General features: G+C 41.5%; 1 protein-coding gene across 3 annotated transcripts in view; it reads left to right on the top strand.

The window, feature by feature from the left end:
- SH3TC2 (SH3 domain and tetratricopeptide repeats 2) overlaps positions 1-27,740 on the top strand; it is a 71,639-nt gene that overhangs the window by 27,101 nt on the left and 16,798 nt on the right. For all 3 annotated transcript variants that reach the window (XM_069102332.1, XM_069102333.1, XM_069102331.1), the window contains exons 8-14: positions 1,276-1,471; positions 1,699-1,877; positions 11,379-13,052; positions 15,210-15,390; positions 23,741-23,891; positions 24,634-24,756; positions 26,048-26,198. In XM_069102332.1, coding sequence (XP_068958433.1) covers positions 1,276-1,471; positions 1,699-1,877; positions 11,379-13,052; positions 15,210-15,390; positions 23,741-23,891; positions 24,634-24,756; positions 26,048-26,198 — 2,655 coding nt within the window. The remainder of the gene's footprint in view (positions 1-1,275; positions 1,472-1,698; positions 1,878-11,378; positions 13,053-15,209; positions 15,391-23,740; positions 23,892-24,633; positions 24,757-26,047; positions 26,199-27,740) is intronic.

Genomic DNA, 27,740 nt, shown 5'->3' with positions numbered 1-27,740 from the left:
TCTCTCTCTCTCTCTCTCTCTCTCTCTCTCTCTCTCTCTCTCTCTCTTTCCCTACTCCCCTGGTGATTTTATAGATTTTCATGATATTATACTCATGTATGAACAGTGTCTTAGAACTTATGAAGCTTTTAAAAGTCCATTAACTCATTTAATCCTCACCTCAGCCCAGTGAGGTCTCAGGACAGAGAGAATGATTCCTCTTCACCACTGAGGAAACCAGAAGTAGAGAGGGGGTATGACTGGCCAAGGACATGTGGATAGTCAGCAGGAGATGCAATGGTAGAAGTAAGGTCCCTCAGTACCCTCCCCAGTATTCTTTCCATTTATCCCAAGACCACCCCGCTCTTATATCTTTTCTCAAATTCCATCTCTTCATGCTTCATAGATTTTTTTTAACTGTGCCCTCAGGCAGCCATCTACACAGGTGGGTGCCATCCACGTGATCTTCCTTGTGCTCGGGCATCTAACCCTGAGAGTCCAGTAGGACCTCATGCTACATGTTTTCTTGAGGTTTCCCATTTTCCTTCTTAGAAAACCTGCTCCTGGTCCGATAATGAAGCTGGAAAAATCCATGTTAAGCCACAGTTTGTGGAGTATTTAAAAGAACACTGGTTTAGGAGTTAGAAGACTCAGATAACATGATTGCAGGCAAATCACTTTGTCTTTTTGAGTCTCTTTCCCTATGTATAAGATGAGGGCAATAATGCTCATATTTCCTAATTTTCCAGACTATTTTAATAAAATACTCTGTAAAGTACAAAGTGCCATTCAAATGTTATATATTATTTATATTTAATTATTATTAAATATTATAAATACTATTAAATAAATATTTCAATTGTATTTTCCAAAACAAAACAAATTCAGCAAAAATACCTAGAAAAAGAGTAAGAAGATTTGGTTACAAGTCCCAGCTCTTTTAACAAAGTACTCTGTATCCCTGGGCAAGTAGCTCCCCCTCTCTGGGCCTGAGTTCCATCGTCTGTAAAATGAGGGGGTGGAATAAATGATTTTTAAGGAAACGTCCAGCTTTGACATTCTAAGCTCTGCCTAATGTGACACTGGGTTCTGTTTTAAGAGAGCTTCCAGCTTGAAAATTCTTTGTTCTTTGTGCTAAGTTCCCTCTGAGCTAGAATATTCTTTATTTTAAGGCCTTTTTTCAACTTAACATTTGAAGTTTTATCCTTTCATGTTCTAAGGTCCCTTCATACTTTAAAACAATTTTATGAGTGCTATAGCAAAGGTAATTACTTCTCTCTGTGTTCTTGTCCTCAGGTAAAGGAAAATGTAAAGCTTTGAGGGATTACCAAGGAGAGGAAAAAGATGAACTGACCTTCCGCCAAGGAGACACCATTGAGGTCTCTGGCTTTTTCCTATCAGGCCTTCGCTGGTTCGTTGGGAAATTGTCTGTAACTGGGGAGCTTGGTTTTGTCCAAACCAAGCATGTGGTTCCTGATTCTTACATTCCTTTGTAAGTATGTAGGCCCTGGAATGAATTTAGAATGTTTTAGGGTTTTCCAGAGATGAGAAATGATTACCTTAATCTTTGTTCTCCAGATCAAGATAAAGTTCTGCATTTAGGGGGCCAGTGGCATGGGGTATCAAGCTTCCCTAATTCTCCTCATTCCTCAGGCAGGTAGGCAGAAGGTTTGTGTTTTTGAAAAAAAAAAAGATCATTGTTCTGTCATCTCAATGTAGGAGCAAGGCCACTGCCTTCCTTAGTGATGAGGGGAAATTGTCCTTCTGGGACCCAGGAAGTGAGAGGGAAAGAACCTGTGCTGACTTTCTCCAATCCCTAACCCACACGGACATATCTTCCATCTACCGGCTCAGTGAGTCTTCCCAAGATCCCTTTGAAACTCAGACGACTAGCTTGGGTAAGAGAATTTCATTGACCTAAGAAAGAATATGCTCCTTTCCTATTTCCCATCTCTAATGCTTACTCTTTATGTCAGTGCTTTTCAACCTTTTTGTTCTCAGGACCCTTTGACACTCTTGAAAATTATTGAGGATCCCCTTTTTTTCTTAAAAATTCCTACAAGAGCTTTTGATAATGTGGATTATGTCTATCAATATTTACCATATTAAAAAATAACCAGTGAATAGAGCATAGGTCCTGGAGTCAGGAGGACCTGAGTTCAAATCTGGCCTCAGACATTTAACACAAAACTAGCTGTGTGACCTTGGGCAAGTCACTTAACCCAGGTTGCCCTACTTTCCCCCCTCCAAAAAAGCAAGAGAATAATAATAACTGAGTTTACTTACAGTTTAAAAAAATAACCAATACAAATTTAAGATATTTATTAATTCATTTAAAAATAACACAAAGCTGTTATATGTTAAGATAATACATTTTAGTGAAAAATAATTATATTTTCCAAAATGAAACAAATTCAGCAAAAAGGATGGTATTGTTTTGCACATATTTTCTTTTTTGCCATTTGAAGGGCAATTGGGGTTAAGCAACTTGCCCAAGGTTACACGGCTAGTTTTTTTGTGTGGGTGTTAAGTGTCTGAGGCCAGAACCGAACTCAGGTCCTCCTGACTCCAGGGCCAGTGCTTTACTCATTGAGCCACCTAGCCACCCTGCATATATTTTCAAATCTCTTTAATGTCTGGTTTAATAGAAGACAATTGGATCTGCTTCTATATTCAATCTGTTGAAGAAAATTTGATCACAGAGATGTGTGGTTAGAAAAGGGAAGATTATTTTAATAGACAGATAATATTTCCGTATTATTATGAAAGTAGATTTGACCTTGCAAATCCACTGAAAGAATCGCAGGGATTCCTAGAGTCCTTAGATGACACTTGAAGATCCACTACTCTATGTAACCTTAGTCAAGTCACTTAATCTCCCTTTCCCTCAACTTAGTTTTCTATAAAATGTGATGTTCCCCAGGAAACTCACACCCCAGTAATGGGGATATAGCACACACAGACACAGATAACAATTATTTAAGAAAAAAAAATACTGATTCCATGATTTGGGATAATTCATAACCTTTTCCAGGCCTTACTTAGCACCAAGATCTTCATGGGTTAAAGTAGACGAAAACATTTATCAGAGGTGGTCAATATATATATATATATTTTGCTTTTTGGAGGGGAGAAGGCCGGGCAATTGGGGTTAAGCTACTTGCCCAAGGTCACACAGCTAGTTAGCGTGAGGCGGGAGTCCTGACTCCAGGGCCAGCGGTCTATTCGTTGTGCCACCTAGCCACTCCAAGGTGGTCAATATCTTACCTCATCTGGGCTAGTCTTTATCATCTATCAATGGATCCCAACTTGGAGACTTCCCAGCTTGGTAGGACCTGCTAGAGTTTGTTCTCCACTTGAATAGCGTTTGAGACCCAAGACCATCCATGCCAAAATGAGGCTTCAGAGGACCCCAGGTCCTCTCCTTGGGTAGAGGATTTTTCCCTCTCTCAAAAAATTTCATGTGATTTCACTGATGGAAGTTCCAGTGAGGAAACTCCTTCTACCAGTGCAGATCACCCACTGCTCTGCAACTGACAGTCTTAGAGAGTTGCCTGGGGCACTAAGAGGGAAGTCCAATGATTTCCCCAGAATGATACAGTCAGATAGGAGAATTGAAACCAAGTCTTCTTGACTCTGAAGTGGATTTTTTATCCATTATGCCATGATGCCTCACTGGGGTCATCTACAGTCCTCCTGATCTATGTCTTGCCACTGGACCCAGATGGCCCCTACAGGAGAAAGTGAGTGTTCCTTCAACTAAATCCAATTCTCTTACAAGTCATGGCATCACCATCCTGATGCCATGGTCCTCTTCAAGAAAGAAAGACATGGGGCGGCCAGGTGGCTCAGAGAGTAAGAGCACCGGCTCCAGTGTTGGGATGGCCTGGAGATCGAATCCCGGGCTCAGACACTCAGCCCCACACCCAGAAAGACCTGGCCGTGTAACCTTGAGCAAGTTACTTAACCCCGATTGCTTAAAAAAAGAAAGAAAGAAAGACAAACAGCTACAACAACAATGATGCCTTATTATAAGAAATAAAACATGAAAATTAAGTCAGAAAGGAGCAAAGAAATGAAGAAATATATATTTTTTTTAATTTGAGGATCTGGCCCTCAAAGGATAGGCAGGATTTCAACAAGAGGAGACAGAAAGTGGGTTGCATTCTGAGCCCAGAGAATGGTTTTAGGAGAATAATGGAGGTGGGAGAAGGCAAAATGTGAACCATCATGGGAGAGTAGTATGGTTAGACTGGGGAATAGTTGGGTATATGTTGGAAATAAAGATTAGGTTCAGTTCATGGAAGTCCTCGAATAACCAGTTAACAAGTTGAGATTATATGCATTAGTGGTCCATTATTCATGTTTTGAGGTGTCCTCTCCATTAGTGCAGACCACACCTCAACTGTGTCTCTTAAGTAAATGAAATTCCTATCCATCTTATCCCATAGATCCACCATGGAAAATTTACCCAATGTCCTATCTTCTTACATTTTGGGAGCACCAGAGTAATGCTTGAAGCCTCTATTTGGTTACCTCACCCTCTTTTGCCATCCCTAGCCCACTTTTTTTTTCCTGATCATACATTTTCTTGGTGACATCTTTATGTCACTTCTTGCATCTAATACCACCATTCATCTCTTCTCTACAACTTTTATTCTTCAGAGATTGTGAAATTATAAGATTTGTCACCATACATCACTATTAGAACAATTGTGTTTAAAAGATAGGGGTTTTGGGGAAGTGAGGTGGAACCGTGAATGGAGAGTACCAGCCCTGGAGTCTGGAAAACCTGAGTTCAAATCTGGACTCACACGCTTGACACTTAACTAGCTGTGTGACCTTGGGCAACCCTCCATAAAAAAATAGATTGGATTTTTACTGGGGATCATCTTGGCACTATTGGAAGCATTTCCCCCACTCTATCAACTTGATCTGTTCTTCCAATTTGAATCAAGACACAACCTGTAAACCATTAGTTATAGAGTAATACAGTAACAGCAGCAGTGCCTTTATGTATTGATATACTAATCCTGCAGATTAGCCATCTAACTGCAAGTCACAACCTGGACAATAGGCGTTTTCCCATTCATTTCATTTTTCCTCTTTGTATTGTTAGGTTAATTTCTTTTGAGCACTTTTGGGTACTGGAAAAGGTTGTGAATTATTCCAAGTCATGGATCTTCAGTATGCTTTTTTCTTAAATAATTGCTATCTGTGTCTGTGTGTGCTGTGTCCCCACTACTGGACTGTGAGCTCCATGAGGAATAGCACATTTTACAGAAAACTAAACTGAGGGAAAGAGAGATTAAGTGACTTGACTAAGGTCACATAAGGTAGTGGATCTTAATTTCTTTTGAGGATTACTAGTTATGGTTTTTGAGGATCTTGTCAAGTTCATGCAATTTCTCTACTTTTCATCTTCTGCTATAGACGCTGGCACATAAGCTGCAATAATCTCCATGGTACACCTTGTTTATGTGAACAACAAAAACCAAGGTGATCAAATATCCAATGAAATGACATTTGTTGTTGCCTCCTGGGTATGCAACTCCTTTATTTGTCTCTCCGAGGGAAATCTGTGATCATACTTCTTTCAACTGCAACTTCCTTTTGCCTTCTAGTTTCATTTATAAATGTTGGTATGGACCAATTTTTTTTCAAACAAATTATCAGTGGATTGGTCATGGTATATACCTCTCATATCTAAACCTTCTTTATGTTCAGGCCTTCATTACTCTCACCCATATCAATGCAGCCACCTCTTAACTGGTCTTCTTGCTTCAATTCCCTCACCAATCCAGACCACCCTACAGACTGTCAAAGTAATTGTCCATAAGCACAGATATGATCATTGACTCCCTTACTCCCAACTCTAGTCAATCTCTATTGACTATTAGATAAAATATAAACTTTTTTCTTTAGCTTCTGAAGCCCCATTCAACCTGCCCTATCTTTTCATTTGCATTGGGAATATTTCCCCTCTTCTACTTTGCAGTCTAGCCAAATTGGTCTTCTCTCAGCTCCTCACACATGACATATCATCTCCCATCTCCATGCCTTTGTACTAACCATTTCCCATGTCCAAAATATATTTTCTCCTTACCTCCACCTCACAGAATTTCTTTCTTCCTTTAAAGATGCAGCTCAGATGCCATCTTCTGTATGAAGACTCTCCTGATGCCCCCAACTGCTAGCACTTTCCCTTCCACACAAAATTCTATTTAACTACTTTGTATATATTTACATTTATTAAGTTCATAATTATGCTGTTCCTATTTTCTATATGTACTTTCTCTTCCTTTAAAATGTAAGCTTATCAGAGTAAAGATTCTTTTGTTCTTTGTATTGGTATCCAGTGCATTACTTAGCACATAATAGGTACTTAATTACTTGTTGGTTGATTGGGCACCTGTAGTTAATTTGGCTTCCTTGGCAGCATGTCATAGTGGATAGAGAGTTGGCTTCAAAGCCTGGAAGAAGCACAGTGTCTGTCATATAATAAGTGCTTAATAAATGACCTATTTAAACCAGTGATCTTTGACCAGAAAACCGAGGAATGGGTTGAGGAGTGGGTATTGACACAGATTAAAACCATTTTCTGAAGAAATTTAACCTATATGTATATATATCTATATATCATTATAATTAGGAATTTCTTTTTTCTATGTTTTTCTATGTTCTATGTTGAAAAAGAGTGGAAGTCACCTCAGCTAACAAATACTTGATCTCCTTGGCAAGAGGAGAGATAAGGCAAATAAAGGCAACCCCAACTTAAAATCTAAACTACTTTGTAAAATCAGAGGAGGAAGTAAAAGGTTATTATTAGCATTATGTATGAACTCAGAAAACAGTGGAGGAAAAAATAAGTTTAAGCAAAGCTTGGCAAGAGATTCAACTAAGTAAAGTCACCCTGAGAGTGTTAAGGATGCAACTGGGAGTCCTACAGATAGAAAATGGAAACAATCTATAAACTTTTTTTTTATGACAATCTCTTTTTGCCATTAAACACAATGGAGCTGCCATGTTTAGACTCCAGGATATACTGTATCTCATTCCAACCTTCAAGCAACATTAGGTCTCCTGAGCCAAGGAGCCAAAGCCTACAGAAGGGATTGGGAGTAGGGGAACAGCTGCTCAGTAGCCTTTCTGTGGGTAACGATAATGCTATAGATAAAAATTCCCATTCCTGTAGTACTTTAAAGTTCGTTAATTTAACTCCTGTGAATGAAGCACTTTGATAGAATAAACTGGGAGGGAGGATAACATACAAAGTTTAGACTAGGCATGCTCCCTATCTTCATGGAGCTTAGTATAATGGCAGATTAAGATGTAAATATAAATAGCTTTAATATTCAACATTAAAAGATTTGTATATTAGAGAGATCAAACCAAGTTCTCTGTCAGACATCCAAGGGTGATGGTTATTACCACCAGCAGACACAAAAGCTGCCTGGAAAAGGTATAATTTGATTGGGATTTTAAATAATAAATAGAAATTCAGCAGGCAAAGAGGGGAGGGAGGGCATTCTTAACTTATGGAATAGTGTTATCAAAGGCACTGATGTAGGAAAATGCAGGCAAATTCTAAAGACAAGAGTAGTGTCTATTTTGCAGAGTGGTTGGAAGGGAGTAACATGAGACAAATCTAGAAAGGTAATGTGGTACCAGATTGGGGAAGACTGTGAATGCCATGAAAAAGGACTTTAAATTCCTTGCAAAGCACTTTTCTCCCATCAACTCAGTAAGGTAGGTAATAAAAGTATTTTTATCTTCAGGATCATAATTGCAGAACTAGAAGAGGTCTCTAATGCAAAACATACTTTAAAAGAAATTACCCCTGCAGCAATCCCAGCAATTGACTAACAAACCTCCACTTGAAGACCTCCTGTGATAGGAAACTTACACCGTCCACCATCCCACCGGTCAGCTTTTTGATAGCTCTAATAGTTTGGATTTCTATTTTTCCCTCCATGCTGAATTTACATCTATTTCTGACTTCTGACCATTGCATCTAGTTCTATCATCTGGGCTCAAGAAGAATAAATCTTACTTTTCTTCCCAATGACAACTCTTCAGAATCTTGAGGATAATACTTGTGTTCCCTTCTAAGACTTCTCTCCTTCAGTCACAGTTCCTTCAACAGATCCTGGTGCTAGAGCTGAACTTTGAAATTAAAGAGAGGGGCACAAGTCCAAGAACCCGTCTATCCTGTTCTAGATCATGAATTTTATACCTATAAATTAAAGGGATGCAGGGTATAGTGGATAGAGAGCTAGCTTGGAGCTGAGCAAACCCAAGCTCATCTTATCTAGCACATACTGACTGTTTGATGCTGGACAAATTAGGCTGTCAGTGCTCTGGGCAACTCTCTAAGACTCTAAGTTGCAAAGAAGATTCTACTCTGTATTTCCTCATGTAAGAGTTACCCGTATCAACAAAATTAAAGTTCTAGTACCTATCCCTATACATATATACACAATATATATATGCATATACATACATGTATGTTTATATATGTATATTTATGTACGTATGTATATATATACATATATATGTGGTGGGCAGCTGGATGGTACAGTAGATAGAATGCCATCCCTGGAGTCAGGAAGGCTCATCTTCCTGAGTTCAAATATAACCTCAGATACTTAATAACTGTATGACCCTGGGCAAGTCATTTAACCCTGTTTGCCTCAGTTTCCTCATCTGTAAAATAACCTGGAGAAGGAAATGGCAAACTACTCTAGTATCTCTGCCAAGAAAACCCCAAATGGGGTCACAAAGAGTCAGACACGATTGAAAAATAACTAAAGAATAACAACAAAACATATTCATGGTATGGTGAAGAAATCTGAAAAAGCATAAAAGGGTCTCCTGGACTGGGAGGCAGAAGACTCAGGTTTGAGACCCAGCCCTGCCACTAACTAGCTGTGTGACCTAGGGCTAGGCCTGGGTGACCCTTAAGTTTCTGAGACCTCAGCTTTCTCTTCTGTCACATAAGGGTGTTAGAGGAGATGAGTTCAAAGGATCCTCTCAGTTCTAAAGTTCCATGCTTTGAAGGGTAGGGTCATTATCATGTTCGGTTGTTTTCAGTTGTGTCTGACTCTCTGTGACCCTATTTGGGGTTTTCTTGGCAAAGATACTGGAGTGGTTTACCTTTTTTTTTCTCCAGCTCATTTTCTATAGATAAGGAAATAGAAGCAAATAGAGTTAAGTGACTTGTCCAGAGCCACAGAGATAAGTGTCTGAAGCCTTATTTGAACTCAAAAAGATGAGTCTTCCTGACTCCAGGCCCCTCTATGCACTATGATGCCTTCTAGCTGCCCAGGGCCATGATAAAAACACTTAATGTTAATGTTGGAAAGGTCTTTGGGGAGTACTACGTGGAATGTCATCATTAGGAGAGATCTTTAAGACATTTTAAATATCATCTTGTCCGAAACTCCCAGTTCATAAATGAGAAAACCAAAGCTCAAATTCATAAATAACTTAGACCTTAGCAGTGAAAGAATGAGCATATGCATTCCTTAGCCTCCTGAGAGAGAGGGAGAGAGAGAGGGCATCAAAAATGGCTAGATTCCAAATAAAGTATCTCCAAGTTTGAAAATCAATTATCTGAAGGGCATGGTACAGTAGAAAGGGTGTTAGAAGTGAAGTCAGCAGATCTAGGTTCAGATTCTGGCTCTGTATGATCTCTCGAAAGCTGCTTGATCATGGAGGTCCTCAATTTCTTTATCTGCAAAATGAAGGCATTGGACTAGATCAGAAGTGTCAAACTCATGACCCGAGGCCCCAAACCAGATTAACATGTAATTGGGACTTGTTGAGCAAAAATAAATAAGACATAGATAATGTTCAATTGTGATTTTCTAAGTCAATATGAGGACCTGTTTCTATTTGAGTTTGACACCATTGGACTAGATACCTCTCAAGGTCCCTTCTAGCTCTGAATCTATGATCTTATGATACTAAGAAATAAAATGTGGAAGGTTTGCATAAAGAATGGTTTCCTGAACCTAACAGACCCTCATGCTATTGTCTTGTTGTCCAGGAAGATTTGAGTCATCCCAGAACCACTGGAGCCTCTCTGTATGGTAAATCAAAATGATGCCCAGGGTCAATCTAACTTCCCTACATGGGATCAGATTGTGACTTTCTGATTCTGAGGTAGTGGCTCTATCCTTAGTTTGGAGAAAGAAACTTTACCTCTGAAATCTACAGCACAGGAGATGGTTAGGGCCTTCTGGCACGAGCTTGCTTCCTCAAAAGCTCTCTGATTTCAATTTTATTTTTTTTATTTTCGAGACCCATGACTTTTCTCATAGTTATAGAATTTTAGAGTTGGAAGAAACCTTTGGGGCCGTGTTGTCTCATGCTGAACAACAATCCCCTGTGCCTTATCTACAAGTGGCCATTTATCCTTTTCTTGAAAACTTGCAGCGATGGGGAACTCATGATGATGATCCCAGCCTATCTACTATTCTACTTAGGTTTGAATTTTTTCTTTATACATTGAGCTGAAATCTACATCTCTGCAACTACTTCTCACTGCTCCTCTGCCTTCTGGGGCGAAGCAGAACAAGTCTAATCTTTCTTCCATATGATATTCTTTTTTTGGTCTTTTTTGGAGGGGGGGAAGGCAGGGTGATTGACATTAAGTGACTTGCCCAAGGTCACACAGCTAGTAAGTGTTAAGTGTCTGAGGATGGATTTGAACTCAGTTCCTCCTGATTCCAGGGCTGGTGCTCTATTCACTGTGCCACCTAGCTGCGCCCCTCCCCCCCATATGATATTCTTTTTTTTTTTTTGCTTTTTGGAGGGCAATTGGAGTTAAGTGACTTGCCCAAGGTCACATGGCTAGTTTTTGTGTTAAGTGTCTGAGGCTGGATTTGAACTCAGGTCCTCCTGACTCCAGGGCTAGTGCTCTATTGACTGCACCACCTAGCCACCCCTGTATGATATTCTTTTTTTAAAAAAAGGATAACAGAATATAGAGGTGGAAGTGACCTTGGATAGCATCAAAAGGCAGTGATCATGTTTCCCCCTTAGCCTTCTCCTCTCTAAGATTAGCCTCCCTTGTTCCTCCAACTAATCCTTTTGGGTCATAGTTTCTATTCTTTTTTCTCCTCCTAGTTCCCAAGCTTCAGCCATGGTTTAAAGGAGAAAGCACAAGCTATGAAATCCAAGAAACCAAGTACAAATCATTTACTACATGCTGCTAGGTGGATTTGTACACTTTACTCCCTGCGTCTCACTTTCCTCCTTTGTCAAAATGAGGGGGCCAGACTGAGTAAGCTTTAAGGCTTCTTTCATCTCTAAATCCCATGATGCTAAATCCTGGGATTGATGACCAATATGGCAGGTGTAAAGGTTGATTAGATCTTTTTGTCGCCCTACAGCTTCTACAGCCGAAGGTTTTGAGGGAGGCCAATCTGGTGAAGCCTGGGAGGGGGATGCGGCTGTCAGCTCTGGACAATGCAGTGACTCTGATGAATCCTCACTAACCTCAGACAGCTATCACCTGCCTGAACCAGATGACCTTGATGACCCTGAGGTCTTGATGGATCTGAGTTCTGGGCATGAGGAAGAAGATGAGACTGGTGCCAGCTTTCACCCTTTTCTGACCCTGCTGAACCAGGAGGGTTATGCAGGCCATTTTGAAAGCCTCTATGACCTTTCCTTCTCACTTCCTGCTTCTTCCTTCTATGGTTTCTCAGATGAGGATGAGCTCATCGCTTACCTGGTGACCTCTAGGAACTATGCCAAGCGTAATCACATGACCTGGGCCCATGCCCGACTCTGCTTCCTCTTGGGACGTCTGAGCGTTAAGAAGGTCAAGCTTTCCCAGGCCCGAGTGTACTTTGAGGAAGCTCTCCACGTCTTAAATCATGGGTTCAGGGATCCAGCTCTGGTTGCTGCTCTCTATGTTAATTTGGCAGCGATCTTCTTGAAACAGAAACTGAGGCCCCGAGCCTCCTCAGCTCTGTTGGAGAAAGCAGCTTCTGTGCTGGCGTGTCTTCCCACCAGTGGAGTGAGAGCTGAAAACGAAATGGATGTGGTGGCTCATGTCCTTCGGGAGGCCATTGCTTCAGGGAGCAGTGCCCTGGAGGCCCGGGCCTGTTTCCTGGCCATCCGACTGCTTTTTAGCCTGGGCCAGTATGAAGAAGCCCTGCCCTTTGTAGAACGCCTGCACCTCCTTGCAGGCCCTCCCCCTGCTGCCATTTTGAGTTTCTTATATGATAAGAAATATCTTCCCCACCTGGCGCTGGCCTCAGCCAGGCAGCATAGCTCCCGAAGGACCCCGGGGATGGCCATATCTCTCTGGCAAGTTAGTCTGGTCCTAGAGAATTCAGGGAAGCTCCTCAGGCCCTCCTCCTCCTCAGGCTGTGGGGACATTTCTTCCCTGGCTTGCCCTTCCCTCAGACAAGCCTTGGCTGCTTCACAGGAGCAGGGAGACATTAGGACCCAGAGAATTCTCTGTATCATCCTTGCCAAAATGTATTTCCACCATAGCTTATCTGATGGAGCCATCTACTACCTGACCAGAGCCATGGTCTTGGGGCAGATGCTGGGAGAGGAAGACACCTTTGAGTCTTCCCTCTGCCTTGGCTGGGCATATCTCTCAGCTGGCTATGCAGGGAGGGCTTTGGAAATCCTGGAACCCCTACTCTCCTCCCTGTCCAAGACAGAAAGCATTCTCCAAAAGGGAGTAGTTCATAATCTCCTTGGCCTTGCTCATGAAGGGGAAGGCCAGGTGACTCAGGCAACCAAAAAGTATCGCTGGGCCCTGGAGATGGCTGAGGAAATGGGCCACGTTCGGAACCAGGCAGTGGCCTTGGCCAACCTGGGCCACCTGATCTTCAGGTCCCGGAACCAGCAGCTAGCAGAGAGCTACCTGACCAAGGCTGTCCAGCTGTACTCTAAGCTCCAGAGCAGCATGGACATAGACACAGAGCTGGGGCATGTGACACTATGGCTGGCCCAAGTCCTGGTAGCTAGACAAAAGACAGACGAAGGCCGTCTCTGCTATGAGATGACCTTGCTGTTTGGCCTGAAGCACCATCATCTAAAGAGTGAGTATGGCTCAGGGGCACAACAGATGGCCCGAGGGCTGCTTTGGCAGGCCAAAGGCGATGCGTTTGCGCAGGCCTGTTTTACATCCTCTACATTTTTTGCTGGCCGCCTGAAATCCTTTGGTGGGTTGCAAGCTTTGGGCTGTAAGCTGCCTTTGGGCGGTATGCTGTGCAGGCCTGCCTCAGAAGAGGTGACCATGACCTGTTTTTCTCCTAATCTTTGCCTTGAAGATCCTCAGACCTCCCATTGCCTTTAGGATTAGGCTTAAACTTTAAGGGACTGTGTAAAGAGTGATAGACCTAAAGTTAGGGAGACCTCAGTTCAAATTCAGGCTCTGATACTTTCTAGTTGTGTATCTCTGGGCAGGCCACATTAGCACTCTGAGCCTCAGTTTCCTACTTTATAAAATGGAGACAATAATACACTACCTGCTTCACAGAGACATATGGAAGGTGCTTTGCAAGCCTCAAATGCTATGGAAAACCGAATTATCATTATTAACCTGACAGTCAAGGCTCTGCTCAATTTGGATCCAAATTACCTTTCCAGCCTTCTCTTATATCAAGAGACTTTGTGTACTCTATGCTTTTGCCAAACTGTACCAATCCTTTGTTTTTTTTTTGGATTTTTTGGGGGGTGAGGCAATTGGGGTTAAGTGACTTGTCCAGGGTCACATAGCTAGTCGAGTGTCTGAGGCTGGATTTGAACCTCCGTCCTCCTCACTCCAGGACAGGATTGTACCACCTAGCTCCCCCTTGTGCCAGTCCTTACTAATCACCCCCTGCCCTCTCCATCTTCACACAATTGTTTTTAGATCTATACCTAGACTGATCCCCCTACTTGCAGGGAGACATTAGGACCCAGAGAATTTACATAAGCATACACACCACACACTTTCCCCTTTAGGACCCTACTCAGATATCGCTTCCTCCATGAAGCCTTCCCTGATCCGTCCAGCTTAAAGTGACTTCTCACCACCCAAATCTCTCATAGCTATCTGTTATGTGTATACTTTATCTCTCTTCGAGATTGTAACAGTGATAGCTGTAAGATTTCCAAAGACCTTCATGTCCCTGATCTCATTTGACACACAAAGCAATCCCGTGAAACAGTCTGTGCAAATATTTATGCCAGTCTTACAGATGAGGAAACTGAGGCTCAGAGATAGGAAGTGATGTGCCCAAGGTTGCACAGCTGCAGTAAATTACCGAAATAGGAAGGAAACCTAGCTTTCCATCAAAATGAGTCTGAGCTACCTAGACAAGTAAGCTGTATAGCTGGTGTTCAAGCAGAAGTCCACTGATTCCAGTGATTCCAGTTCTTTGGCCATGATGCTATGTGCTTGCAATTGTAAAATCTCTGATGGCCATCTTCAATGAGGGCGTATCCCCAGCACCTTCCAAAGGGTCTATATATATATATATATATATATATATATATATATATATATATATATTCATTGAGCTTAATTCAATTGATCCTTTACCTCTGCTTGAATTACTCTCTGCATCTGAAATGGGCTCTTTTAAGCTTTTTACCAGTTCAAATCTAATCAATGATCATATTTTAAACTTCTGTCACATGGAAGGCATTGTCCTCCATAAAAACATTCCCCGATTCCCTGGGTTGGTAATGAATTTTCCTCTCAAAACTCACAAAGCACTTTATATTGCAATTCTCTAACACACATATGTAGTATGTATTGTAGCTATTTGCATTGATGTGTAATCCCCTTAGACTGTAAACTTCTTGAAGGCAGGAAACAAAAACTTTGTGTCTTCCTATTGCCAAATAATGTGCTTTGCCCACAATAGGCACTTAAAACATTTTCCCCCCTTGACTTGTTCATCTTTTCACTTTCTTTTTTGAAAATTTATTTTATTTTTAATCTAAATTAGATAAAATAAATTAATAAATAAATAAGCATTTCCATGACAATAGAATAATAAAAAGATGATTGCACATGAAATTCCAAATTTGTTATGTACAACTCGCTGTTCCTTTTAAATAATAATAAATTTACCATGTAAATTTCTTTTTTCCCTTTTTTCATTCTCCCCCCTTCAGAGATTACTACCATTAGATGTATTTTTTGAATTGAATACATATTTATTGAATTCATTGTTCTTTGTTGAATATTCTCTCTTTGTTCACAGCCCAGCTTCAAGCTACCAAGTCTCTCTGCCATTTCTACAGCACAGTGTCTCCAAATTCTGGGGCCTGCATCACCTACCATGAGCACTGGCTATGGCTGGCTCAGCAGCTCCAAGACCGTGAAACTGAAGGGATCCTGCTAGAGAAACTCAGCCAACTCTACTTGAACCAAAACACAGCCATGTGAGTCACTGTCAGAGCTCAGTAAAGTGTATGGAAGCAAGGAGAGAGTCCTGATGTGTGAGTAATTCAGTCAAGTGCCTGAATATAAATTTCTCCTAGGAAGGGGAAGGCTTCCTTTGCACTGGTTTTATAGTTTGTATGCATATTATAACATCGTACCCCACAGGATAGTAACAGGGGAAAGAGAACTGGATTTGGAATCAAATTACCTGTGTGCAACTTACCTGTGTAACCTTGAGCAAATCCACCTCTTTAGACCTTTGTTTCCTCATCTGCAAAGTGAGTGGGGCATGTTCATGCATATAGGGTATGAATTACTAGATCCCTAGGGTCTCTTCGAGCTCCTCATTCTATGACCCTCACTTCTATCTCCATAACACTTCACAGGTCACAAAGTTGTTTGGTTGGGTTTTTTTCCCACCACTTTTCTTTTTTTACTCTCTCCTACTTTCTTGACCCTCCCACCTCCCCAGCACCAATACCCTCTTTCCCTATCAATCAGTCAATCAATCAATCAATCAATCAATCAGCATTTATTAAGGGCCTTCTATGTAGCAGGCACTGAGCTAAGGATTGGGGCTACAAAGACAAAAATGTAACTGTCCTTGGGTTCATGAAGCCCACATGATATTGGGAAGACAACATAGAAACATATGGGAATATAAATATATATATACATACACATACATAATATACATATACACACAAAACTAAAACCTTGTATTTGTAACATAAGTAGGGAATTTCATTTTTGTCTCTGTATTTCCAGCGCTTAGCCTGGTAGTGCCTGGTACATAATAGGTGCTTAATAATTGTTTATCTGATTGACTGAGGTTTGGAAAGTGCTTCAGTATACATTTCTCATTTGACTATCATGGCAATATTGTAAAATAAGTACTATAGGTATTATCCCCATTTAACAGATGAGGAAATGGAGGTTCTGAGATTTGTCTATGTTCAACAGTATTTGAACTCAAACATTCTGATTCTAAGTTCAGTGCCTTTCCATGACACCACATGATTTTAAGTAAGACAAAGAAGAAGTAAGAGCACTGAATTTTGAGTCAGGACTCTTGGATTCCACTAAAGGCCTGGCCCTTGCTAGATAGATGACCGTCGGTGCATCATGTTCCCTTTCTGGCCCTCCGTTTCATCTTTTCATGAGACAGGGATACATGTACTACCAACATCTCCTAGGGCTATTGTGAGGAAAGTACTTTGTATTATAGATGTATGAATTATTAAGACCAAAATGAGTAGGTTGGATGAGGTGATCTTAGAAATCCCTTCCAACTTTAAAATCCTGTTGTTCTGAATCTTGCCACTTGGTATACTCTGTTTGAATGAATGATACTCAGAGAATTGCTCTATGTGTTGTAAGTTGCTAAGACAGAGACAAAGGAGAGGGAAGAGAGACAGAGAGAGGATTGTTTTCATGGGAGGGTAGTACAATTGTGAATTTCAGAACTTTGATTTATTCATCATAATCTTTCATCTTTTCATCTTTCTCTAGGCCTTACTTTTCTGAAACCTCCTCTTGTCCTCACCATCACCGCCAATCCTTCTCCCATCTCTCAGCACTATCCTAGCCCTGCACCCCTGCTCGGCCAGTCTCTTCCCTTCCCTGTCTTGACTCTTTGATGAATCAGTTCTGCTCTATATTCATCTTTACTCTTGTATCCCTCGACCTCTTAACCTTTGGTCAACCACACCTTATCAAACTCTAATCTTGGATTACTCCCACCATCAGAGTTTCATTCCTACTCCTAGACTGTTTAATGGAAGTGGAGGAAGTCGCAAACTGTGCTGAGTAGGTCTGCCAGAAAACGTTGATGCTGTTTCAGCTGGGTCCTCTCCACAGCAAGGCAATCCCTCTACTGCTCTCTCATTTATTCATCATCATATTCATCCAAAACTTTTCTTCTTTCTTTGTGTCTCCCACACTTCTTCTTTCCCCTACCCTCTCTGCTGAGGGTCTTGATTTATACACCTCACTGAAAAAAATTGAGCCCATTCTCCAAGAGCTGCCTCTTATTTTTTTCTCTTCATCTCGTAGCTTTCTGACTTCATCCTCTGCCATATCTCCCTTCCCTTCAGTCTCTAATGATGAAGCTCTTCTACTTGGCAAGGCCAACTCCTCAACATGTACCCTGGATCCGCCTCCCTTCCACGAACGAATATCTCCCTCTAGTGGCTCCTTCCTTACTACCTAGCTCAACTCTCCCTCACTCTTTAAAAAAAATACAGTAAAACCTAATTTTATCTCCCCATGCCTGCCAGCTATACCTCTACATCTCTCCTTCTTTTCTCAACTAAATTCCTTGAAAAAAGCTATCTGTAATCAAACCCCCTTTGCTTCACTTGTACAACCAGGATCCTGGTTCATGTCCTTATTTCCTTTCCCCTGGACATTCTCTTAATTAGTCTCCTTGCCTCAAGTCTCTCCTTACTCTAATCCATCTTTCACTCAGCCATCAAAGGGATTTTCCTAAAGTATCATTCTGACCATCTCACCTCCTCTTGCTCAATAAACTCCAGTGGCTCTCTAGGATAAAATATTTTAAAGTCCTTTGTCATTTAAAGCTCAAATCCTGGCCCCCTCCTCCATTTCCAATTTCCTTACATTGTACTCACTTCCAGGTACTGCACAGTCCAGCCAAAGCCTTCTTGCTACTTCTTGTGCCTGACACTGTCTCCTCTCTGCCTTTGCACAAGCTCTTCCCCTTTCTGAAAGGCTTTTCTTCCCAAACTTCAACTATTACAGCTTCTAGCTTCCTTTAAAAATCAGCTCAAGTAAACCAGGGGCCCTTTTTCTGGTCCCTCCTCCCTCCTTTTGTGTCCCACCCCTCCCCTACCTAGCCAGCTCCCTTCCGTTTATTCGGTTCTTATCTTCTCTGTTCTTTTATCCATTGCTTCCCCGTTAGAATGTAGGCTTCTTGATGGCAAGGACCATAAAAACTTTGCTTTTTCCTTGTATGCCAGTGCTTCTCAGGGTTCCTGTGGCTTAGGCATACCCCACACTCTTCAATCCAGTCAAACTGGCCTTAAAGTCTCTCTGCTCCTCACGTGACAAAAATTAGTGGAATTGGTTGTTTGATTGAATTTGCTCAAAAGGGACATTTTAAGCAAAGTTTTGTTGAGTGTCCCTTTTTAATGCTCAGAATTTCACTTTCCTGTCTATGCAAACTTTCTGATGCTGTGAAAATTCTGTTTTTAATCAACAAAAGGATTTCCATGGACCCAATTTTTCTCTTACCTGAAGGTAGAAAGGTCCAAGAAATGTCAGTTGTTTCAGAGTGGGAGAGGCTGCCTGGTCAGGTACTTAGAGGCAGATATCCAAGTTGAAGCCCAAAGCTCACTTTATAGTAGGGGCCCCTGTTTCAAATGGGGCTCAGCCTGGATGACCAATGAGCTCCCTGAGCTCTCTGAGATTCTAGGATTCTATGAATTTTGCAAAGGCCAGATGCTTAATCCAGGGAGTTGGCCCAGCAGGGGGCAATTTAGAGCTATCCTACAGGGAAACCTCTTAGGCTCTGCCTTGAAGTCCTAAAATAGGTCACTAAGCTTATAGACAACTCTAAGTATTAAGAGAGTTTCTCCTTGGGCCAGGCTGAAATCTTCCTCTCTGCTACTTGACCCCATTGCTCTGAGACCAAATAAAGACTCTTAAACTCCAAACCTTCTTCACCCTATTAGTCCTTCAGATATCTTGAATAAAACTGTCACAGCCCACTAAGCCATCTCCTCTCCAGGCTAAGCATCAGCCTCTATTCTTCCTCCATTCTGGTTAACCTTACAAACCAATGTGTGCCATAGCCTGCTTGAACTTGCTTAGGAGCCTAATTGTTAAATTTTTAGAGTGAGTTGTAAATGACACAGAGCTAATTATATTATTTATTGTTCTGCTGGTCATCTAAGCCTAAAAGAAGTGATAGAGAAAAATGTTCATAATGCAAGTTAAACTTAAAAGTATGTCATGTGTGTATGTGTGTGTGTGTGTATATATATATATATATATATATATATGGAGAGCTTGTTGTTAAACATTTATCACCACACTCCTGCTCACAGATAATCTGGTCCAACTCCCACCTAAAGCATGAATTCCATCTATAGCATCCTCGACAATGGTCCATCCATCCTCTGCTTGAAGATAGACTCCCCTATTTAATTCATAGTCCATTTTATTATTTGGTTGGCCTGAGTGGTGGGAAATTCCTAGAATCTAAGAGTTGGGAGGGATCTCAGAGATCTCTAGACCAAGCCTGAACAAGAATCCTCTTTAATTCATCCCCAAATATTGTTTACCTAGCATTTAAATGAAGACCTACATTAAGGGGAGCTCACCACCTTTTAAAAGTCATTCCATTGTGCAACTCCCCCTGTTTCCCCCAAATCTTCCTAGTTCTATCTGCCAGAATCAAACAGAACAATACAACCCCTTCCAGCCCTTCAGAAATTTGAAGACAGTTATCATTTACCTCAAGTATTCTCTTTAACAGTCTAAATACCCACTTCCTTCATGCATCTGTCTGCAATGTACATATATATATATGTGTATATTCATATATATATATATATATACACATATGTATGTGTGCATATTCCTCTACTCCCCACTCTGGTGACCTATCCCTAACAAAGATTACAAAAGAAAGAAATCAGCAGAACCAGCTAATATATCATCGTTGTCTGATGTTGTAGACAGTATTCTGCACCATAATCTCCTGCCCTTAAAATGAAGGAAGATTCATTTTCTCATCTTTTCTCTAGAACAAATGTATTCCTTCGAGTTACAGAGTGGCCAGTTTTGTTTATTATATTTGTTCTTTCCATGTCTGTTACTGTAGTCACCATTTTCTCAAATGATGCGTTTATAGCATGGTGTCCAGACCCCTGCCCCATCCTTCAGAAAATGTGGCACCAGAACTGAACACGTCAGTGAGACTTCTGAATGTGGCCCAACAAGGAACATTACGCCCCTCATTATAAACTGAGTTTTTTGAAGGCAGGGACCATATTTTTGAATCTTCCCAAGTATTGCTTACATTGTATATAGAAAGCACTTTAAAATATTAGTTGAATTTTATCTAAGTCAAGAGTTCTTATGGTTTTTTTTTTGTATTCTTGACTCTTTCAGCATTTTGGTGAAGCCTATGGACTTTTCAGAATGTTTTTAAATGCATAAAAAGCACATAGGAGTATGAAGGAAACCAATTATATTTAAAAAAGATGTAATTTTTTTCCCATTCAAGGTCACAGACTTCCTGAAATCTGTCTACTAACCCTTTGTGGACAGCAGGCTAAGAACCCCTGATCTAAATGAATCAAAATGCTGCAGTAGCTTCCATGGCCTTGGCTAGGGCATTTCTCATGCTTTCAAGAGCAAGGAGAAGGGGGCAAGCAAGCAAATGATAGCCCTGGAGTTAGAATTTTCACCAGATTTGGTGACAAAATTATGTTCTGTGAGAATCCATGGAAAACTAGGGCTAGTTAGCTGGGACTTGGGGGTAGTCATGACTGCCATCTATAAATATCTAATGGTGTTTTAAGTGGAAAGGGGATTAGACTTGCCCAGCTGGGACCCAAAGGGCAGAACTAGAACCTGAAGGGAGAAATGACGGGGAAGCAGGGAAGCACAAAATGAGGATGATACTGAGAATTATGATAATTCACACGCTTATAGTATTTAAAGGCTTATAAAGTCTTTTCCTCGGAGCAACTCTGTGAAGTAGGTTGTATATTATATTTTCCTGTTTTCCAGATGAGGAGAGCTTCTTAGGCTGACCCATATGAGGTCAGGCTCTTTCTTCCTATTTAAAATTAAGAGATTGGGCATACCAACAACAAGAACAACGGATGTTTATGTAGTGCTTTAAGGTCTGCAAACCCCTGTACGTGTATCTCACCTATAAAATAAATGTTATTATTATCCCCCTTTCTTTTTCTTTTTTTTTTTAAAGCAATTGGGGTTAAGTAACTTGCTCAAGGTTACATGGCCAGGTGTTTCTGGGTGGGTGCTATGTGTCTGAGCCCAAGATTCAATCTCCAGGTCTTCTCAACACTGGAGCCGGTGCTCTTACTCGCTGTGCTACCTGGCTGCCCCTCCCCCCTTTATTTTTCTTATGAGGAAATCGAGGATGAGAATTTCAGTGACTTGCCCAGGGTCATATAGCTACTGTCTGAGAGTGACTCCAGGTCCAGTGCTAGCTCCCCTTTATCACCTAATTGCAACATTTGTCCTTTCCCATCACCTTTGTATTGTGAACTTATCATCCTATGAACCTAAAAAAATAGGCTTCTGACTTCAAGACCAGTTTGAAATATTCCATAATCATACTGGCTACTTTGAAAATCATTGAATAAACTGAATGATTGCTTGGTGATACTATTGAAGGGATTCATGGGTCAGGCAGGATGGGCATCAGATTTGATGCACAGAAAGGTCCCTTCTTAATCTGGAGATTGTAAGATTCCAATCTCTAAGATTCCCACTGACTCTGACATTCTATGTTCTGTGATCTAAAATCTCTTTTAGATTCAAAACTCCATGTCCCATATATAGTATCTTTGGGGTCTGACATTCAGATTTTTAAGGTCCCTTGTAATTCTATTCTCCTATGTTTCTTGCTGGGAATTAGTCCATACCTCTTGCCTTTATCTTTCCATGGAAGATTGTGCTTGGCACACCATTCAAAGGGGATGGAATCTATACTACTCTCCCTTGAATGATTAGCACCTGCAAGGTTCATGCCCAAAGTCCTTAGACATTATCAAGAGTTCAAGTAGGCAGGAGCCTACTGGGGCTTCTGAAGACAGATGAGATGCCTCCAACAATTACTGGGATTTGGGTGGAGAGGGAAGAACAGAATGAAGAAGCATCCTGCTGTCTGGTTCTAGCAAACTCTGCCACCATTTGAACTATCCATTCATTTTTACCATTCAGAGAGGGAGAGAGAGAGGAAAGAGAGAGGGAGATGAAAGAGAGAGGAGAGAGAGAGATGACAGAGAGAAAGAGAGAGAGAGAGAGAGAGAGAGAGAGAGAGAGAGAGAGAGAGAGAGAGAGAGAGAGAGAGGAAAAAGAGAGGAGAGAAAGCAGAGAGAGGATTCTTTCTCTCCTTTACACTACTCACCTCCAGAAATTCTGTCATATACATATGTACTTATCTGCAGGTTGTCCCTTCCCAGCTCCTGTTGAATAAGAGCTACTAGAAGGCAGACAATATTTTTAAAAAGAGATTGTTTTAGGCAATTGGTCTGGTCCTTTTGGGGAGGTGGTATGCTATAGTGGAAGGCAACTAGACTTTCAGTAAGAAAATCTAGGTTTAAGTGCTGACTGTTTTGTTGGGTAAGTCATTTGAATAAATTCTAAGGTCCTTTCCAAGTCTTTTGTGGACCTGCCATTCTAAACATTCTCTGAATAGCCTGACCAATGGCCAGTCTGACCTGCTACTCTGCATTCCCAGGATGTGACTGCATTGGGGTCAATGTGGCACATTGGGGGATGGAGGCTAGCTCCATACACACATCTCCATCCTCCATACCCCTTAATTAAGCACAGTGAGCTCAGAGATGAAGAATCTCTGAAGGAAAGACCAGTTCTGTGAACTGATCCATCTATAATTATACCCAGCAGTCATCTCTGGAGACCCAGAGAGAACAACTGCATCTCAGAGGCCTCTTGAGAGGCCAAACAGGAACAAAAACATAACAGAAAATAGTATTGGAAAGGAGATTTATGGACCCTGTCTTCCCTAAATTATTCCCAAAGGAGTCAAGAGAATGCAGTGGGCCAGCCTGGACAAAATTCCAGGCATTACCTTTTCTGGGGACTGAAAGGAAGCCCTTCGATCATTATGTAGAGTAGATAATGACCACTTTTAATTCCACTGGAGCACAGTAGAAGATAGAATGTCTGAGCCTGGAGGGCCCACAGACCATAGAACACAGACTGTCAGGTCTGTATTGGGCCCTTTGGAAATCAAGCATAGAATGACCTTGGGCCTTGGTTTGCCGTACAATGAGACCGTGACATTTGAGGTCCACTCCAGCACTCACATTCTTTGTTGTAAGGGTCTTTCTCACTCTCAGAAGCACAGAATTTCAGAGTTGAAGACCATAGAGGGTATGAAATAGAACTCCTTCCAGAGCAGGAATACTCTCTACAATTTATAAAAAGCCATCACGTAGCCTTCACTTAAAGACTTCCAATGGGGAGGAACCCACTACCTCCCAAAGCATTCCCATTCTATTATGAAATAGTTTTATTGTTTTGAAGGGCTTTCCCTCCACCTTATTTAGAGCCAAAATTTTTCTCTTGTTCTAACTCAATAATTCTTTCCCCTTCCAGGTCCCTGAGACGTTCTCTTGCCTGTATCAAGGAGAGCCTGAGAATCTTCATTGACTTAGGAAATCAGGCCAAGGCCGCTGAAGCCTGGCTGGTGGCTGGACAGCTCCTCTACCTTTTGCAGGAGGATGAACTGGTGGAAATGTATTTTCAGGTAGGTGTCTGCATCGGCCTCCTGAATTGGGGAAGAAATCTCCTTTACTATGAAGCAGCAGGATTTATTTGGGAAGGTAGTCTGGTGGTCCACCCAGCTGATCCCAGGGTCCCAGAGGAAGCACACAACTTGAGGTAGGAAGAAGAGGGCCAGAGTGTACAAATACAATACAATCCTTGCTTTGATGAAACTCATAGCCAGGATGGGGCAAAGATGCAGATAAATGAGGCAATGTGGTATAATTGTGTCTACTAAGACATAGATGGAAAGGCTTCAGTTTAGATGACATCACGGATCCTTCAAGTATTCATTTACAGATGCTTCTAATCTAGAATCATAGACAAGTGTTGAGATCAGGAGAAGGAGGGGTTAGAATCAGGAAAGGCTTCCAGAGAAGGTAACACCTAATCTGGGACTTGGAGGAAAATAGGTGACAGAATTGGGATTTGAATTTGGGTCTTCTGATTTTAAGTCTAGTGCTCTTTATATTATGCAACCCTGCTGCCCAACAGCAGGCATTTAATGAATTGTTACTGAACACAAGAAAGGCCTAAGTGCTGAAATTATGAGTGCATATCCTTAATATGCTAAGATATTAAAAGGATATAAAAAATGGGAACCAAAGAGGCAGATTCCAGGAACGCACGATGCAAATGTTGAACTTAAGTTAGCCCATGCTGCAATAACTTGGGAGGGGGCCTTTTCCCCCCTCTTAGCTATTGGTTTGTTTTTTCCCTTGCAGGCAGCCATACAGAATGCCAGCAAGTCCGAGGAGCCATCCCTAGTCCTAAAACTGTACGAACGAGCAGGAGATGTGTATTTCAATGGGAACCGTAACAGATACAGAGCAGCTGAATATTACAGGGTAACTCATGGAGTTATATGGCGGCCCTTGATGTATGTAGAACAAGTCTCTGGAAATTTAGTGATGGTGGTGGATTTTACTGGAACTTAGAGGAAAAGGGCCCTAAAATCTGGCCCTAATCCCTGTCTCACTCCTCCCCCAGTGGTACCCCATTCCTGCCACTCAAGTATCCTCAGAATCGCAGAATGTCAAAGCTCCTAGGGACTGACGGCATAAAATGTGAGAACTGGAATGGGCATTGGGAGCATGAGCATGGTAGAGTGGGAAGTTTCCACTGGTTTTGGAGTCAGAGGATGTGGGTTCAAATCCTTGGTCAGCCACTTCTACTTGTGTGGCCTTTGGCAAATCACTTCATCAGTTCCCTTCTCTATAAAATGAGGGGGTTGGATTAGGGTGTCTCTCAGACGCATTCCAGCTCTAAATCTATAATCATATGAACACAGAATGAAAGAGATGTAAGAATCTGAAAGGCCAGCTAGGTTAGCAGCTTCCCTTTATGGAGGAGCAAATTTGGGCTGCAAGAGAAGAGCAGCCAGGCCAGACGCACATAGACTTGTGGCAGAGCTGGGACCTGACAGCTCACTTCATCTTAGTCGAGGGAACTTTCCCCTTTGTGAAGAGGCCTGCTCTGATCATTTGGCTTCTATAAGAGACCGTCAACTTCTCTTTTTTTTTAATGAGTCATTTTCATTGGCCGTTTTTAGTAGCACCTCATGAAGGATGGGGATAGGAATCATAACAAAGCCTTAATAATTCATATTTCTGTAAAACATTAACGTTTATAAAGCATTTTTATCACAGCAACTCTTTGAGGTTGAGGGAAGGGAAGGAGTATTATTATCCCCATGTTAACAGACCAGAAACCTGAGACTCAGAGAACTTGCCTTTCTGTTTTTGTGTCTTTGAAAGGGGGGTGGTGGGAACTGCTAAAGAAAAACCTGAAGCTTAGAAAGTAGGGTCTTGTGGAAGAGGGATCAGGATCAGAACTCACCATCTAATGAGGTGGCAGAATCTTAAACGGGAAATCAGGAAATCTGGGTTTCCTCCTTCTGCCACTTATGACCTTGGGTAAGCCCCTTAACCTCCCGAGGGATCTCTTCCTTCATCAAATGAATGTATGGACCAAGAAGATCTCTCTCTTTTGATTCAAAAGTTGCCTGCCAACCCCTGAGAAAGGTGACCAGAGAGCATGGATGGAAATGGGGTCCCTCCCTTTCTCCCTGGAGAGAGGTGGGCAGGAGAATGTGACAGGGAGGGAAGACTGAGGGTTCCATTTTGCTTTCATCCTTAGCGTGGGGCTGTCCCCATCGCCAGGAGGATAAAGGCTCTCAGCATCGAGCTCCGCCTATTCAACAAGCTGACTGAGCTGCAGCTCACCCTGCAGGGCTATGACAAGGCACTGGAATTTGCCACTTTGGCTGCTAGGCTCAGCACCATTGCAGGTAGGTGGGAAATCCATACTTGGGCTGCTAGAGCAGGAGGGGTGGGGCATAGGAGGAAGTTGATGTGTCAAAGGAACATAGCTTGTGTATACAACATCTAAGGGACTGATTTGGAGTCATGAAGATGTGGGTTCAAATCCCACTCTTTTGTCACTTATTAGCTGGGTGACTGTGGGCAAGTCCCTCACTCAACCTCTCTGAGCCTCAGTTTTTTATCTGTAAAATGGAGTTGGACTTGATGGCCTCAAAGGTCCCTTAAAGCTCTAATCCTATGATACTATATCATTATTTCAGATCACATAACACTGTATAATATAGCTCTCTGGATTTACATTTTATTCTTCTACTAGAATGTAAGCTCCATGAAAACAGGAAATTTATCTTCTCTAAACTTTGTAAATTCCCAGTTTCTTCCCCATAATTGGACTCTGCATACAGTAGGTACTTAAGAAAGAAATGTTTTTTAAATATTCAAAATATTTTGAAATAACAAAATATTTGTTAAATATTCTAAAGTCAAAGAAGCTAACATAGTCTGAAGTTGGAGATAAGACATGTGATTTCATTGGCATAGTGAACAACTCTCAACGAGGAAACTTCCTTAACCAATGCAGGTTGGCACTTCCTTTGCAACTTAAAGAGTTATGAGGGTACTGAGAATTTAAATACTTGCTCAAGGTCACAAGGCTAGCATATGTCAGGCAGGATTCAAACCCAGCTCTTCCTGGCTTTGAGGTTAACTCTCTATCTACTACCACCATGCTATGCTGGTAGTGACATCCTAGGTGTCATTCATAAAGGTGGAGTATACAGAGTGTCCAGTTTATAGGTCATCTAGTTTCTGTGATGACAGAAAATGAAAAAGGATGGTTATGTCATGTTATGATAAATATTACATATGATATTTATAATTTATGTAATACATATTATCTGATATAAAATTGAAAAACTTTTGCACAGAATGAAACAAGTGATAATCTTATTGGGCTCTGCCCTGGTCAGATCATAACTGAAGTGTTGTGTTCAAGTGGAAGTGTCATATTTTAGGGAACATATTTGTGCACTGGGCCACACCTAGAGGAGGGGAGCCAAGGGGGCTGCAATAATACAAAGGTCATTTGAAGGTTCTGAGCAGTATTTAACTTGCGGAAGATAAGACAGGGGGGAGAGGGAGGAATGGAGACTTCTTTGAATGTTTGAAGGTCTGTGAAGTGGAAGAACAATTCTATTTATTCTGAATGACCCCAAAGAACAGAATTGGGAGCAATGGGTAGAAGTTAGAAGAAGGCCAAGTCTGCCTCCAGGTAGAGAAAAACTTCCTTACGATTAAAGGCATCCAAAATTGAAATGCACTGCCCTAGGAGGCAGTCAGTTCCTTATCACCATAGTTCTTCAAGTGAAGTCTGGATGGTCATTTGGAGATTTTAGAACTAGAAGGTATTTTAAGAAAAGCAGTGTGTCACTCTGGGTAATTAGCTCAACCTCTCTAGGCCTCAGTTTCTTCATCTGTAGAATTAGTTGGTTGTACTCCATAGCCTCTAA

Source organism: Petaurus breviceps, unplaced genomic scaffold (genome assembly GCF_028583685.1).
Source record: "Petaurus breviceps papuanus isolate PSGF00001 unplaced genomic scaffold, PetGlider_PUasm1.0 551, whole genome shotgun sequence".
Taxonomy (NCBI): domain Eukaryota; kingdom Metazoa; phylum Chordata; class Mammalia; order Diprotodontia; family Petauridae; genus Petaurus; species Petaurus breviceps.
Note: the sequence above shows the minus strand (reverse complement) of the source record. Positions and strands in the feature narration are given on the sequence as shown.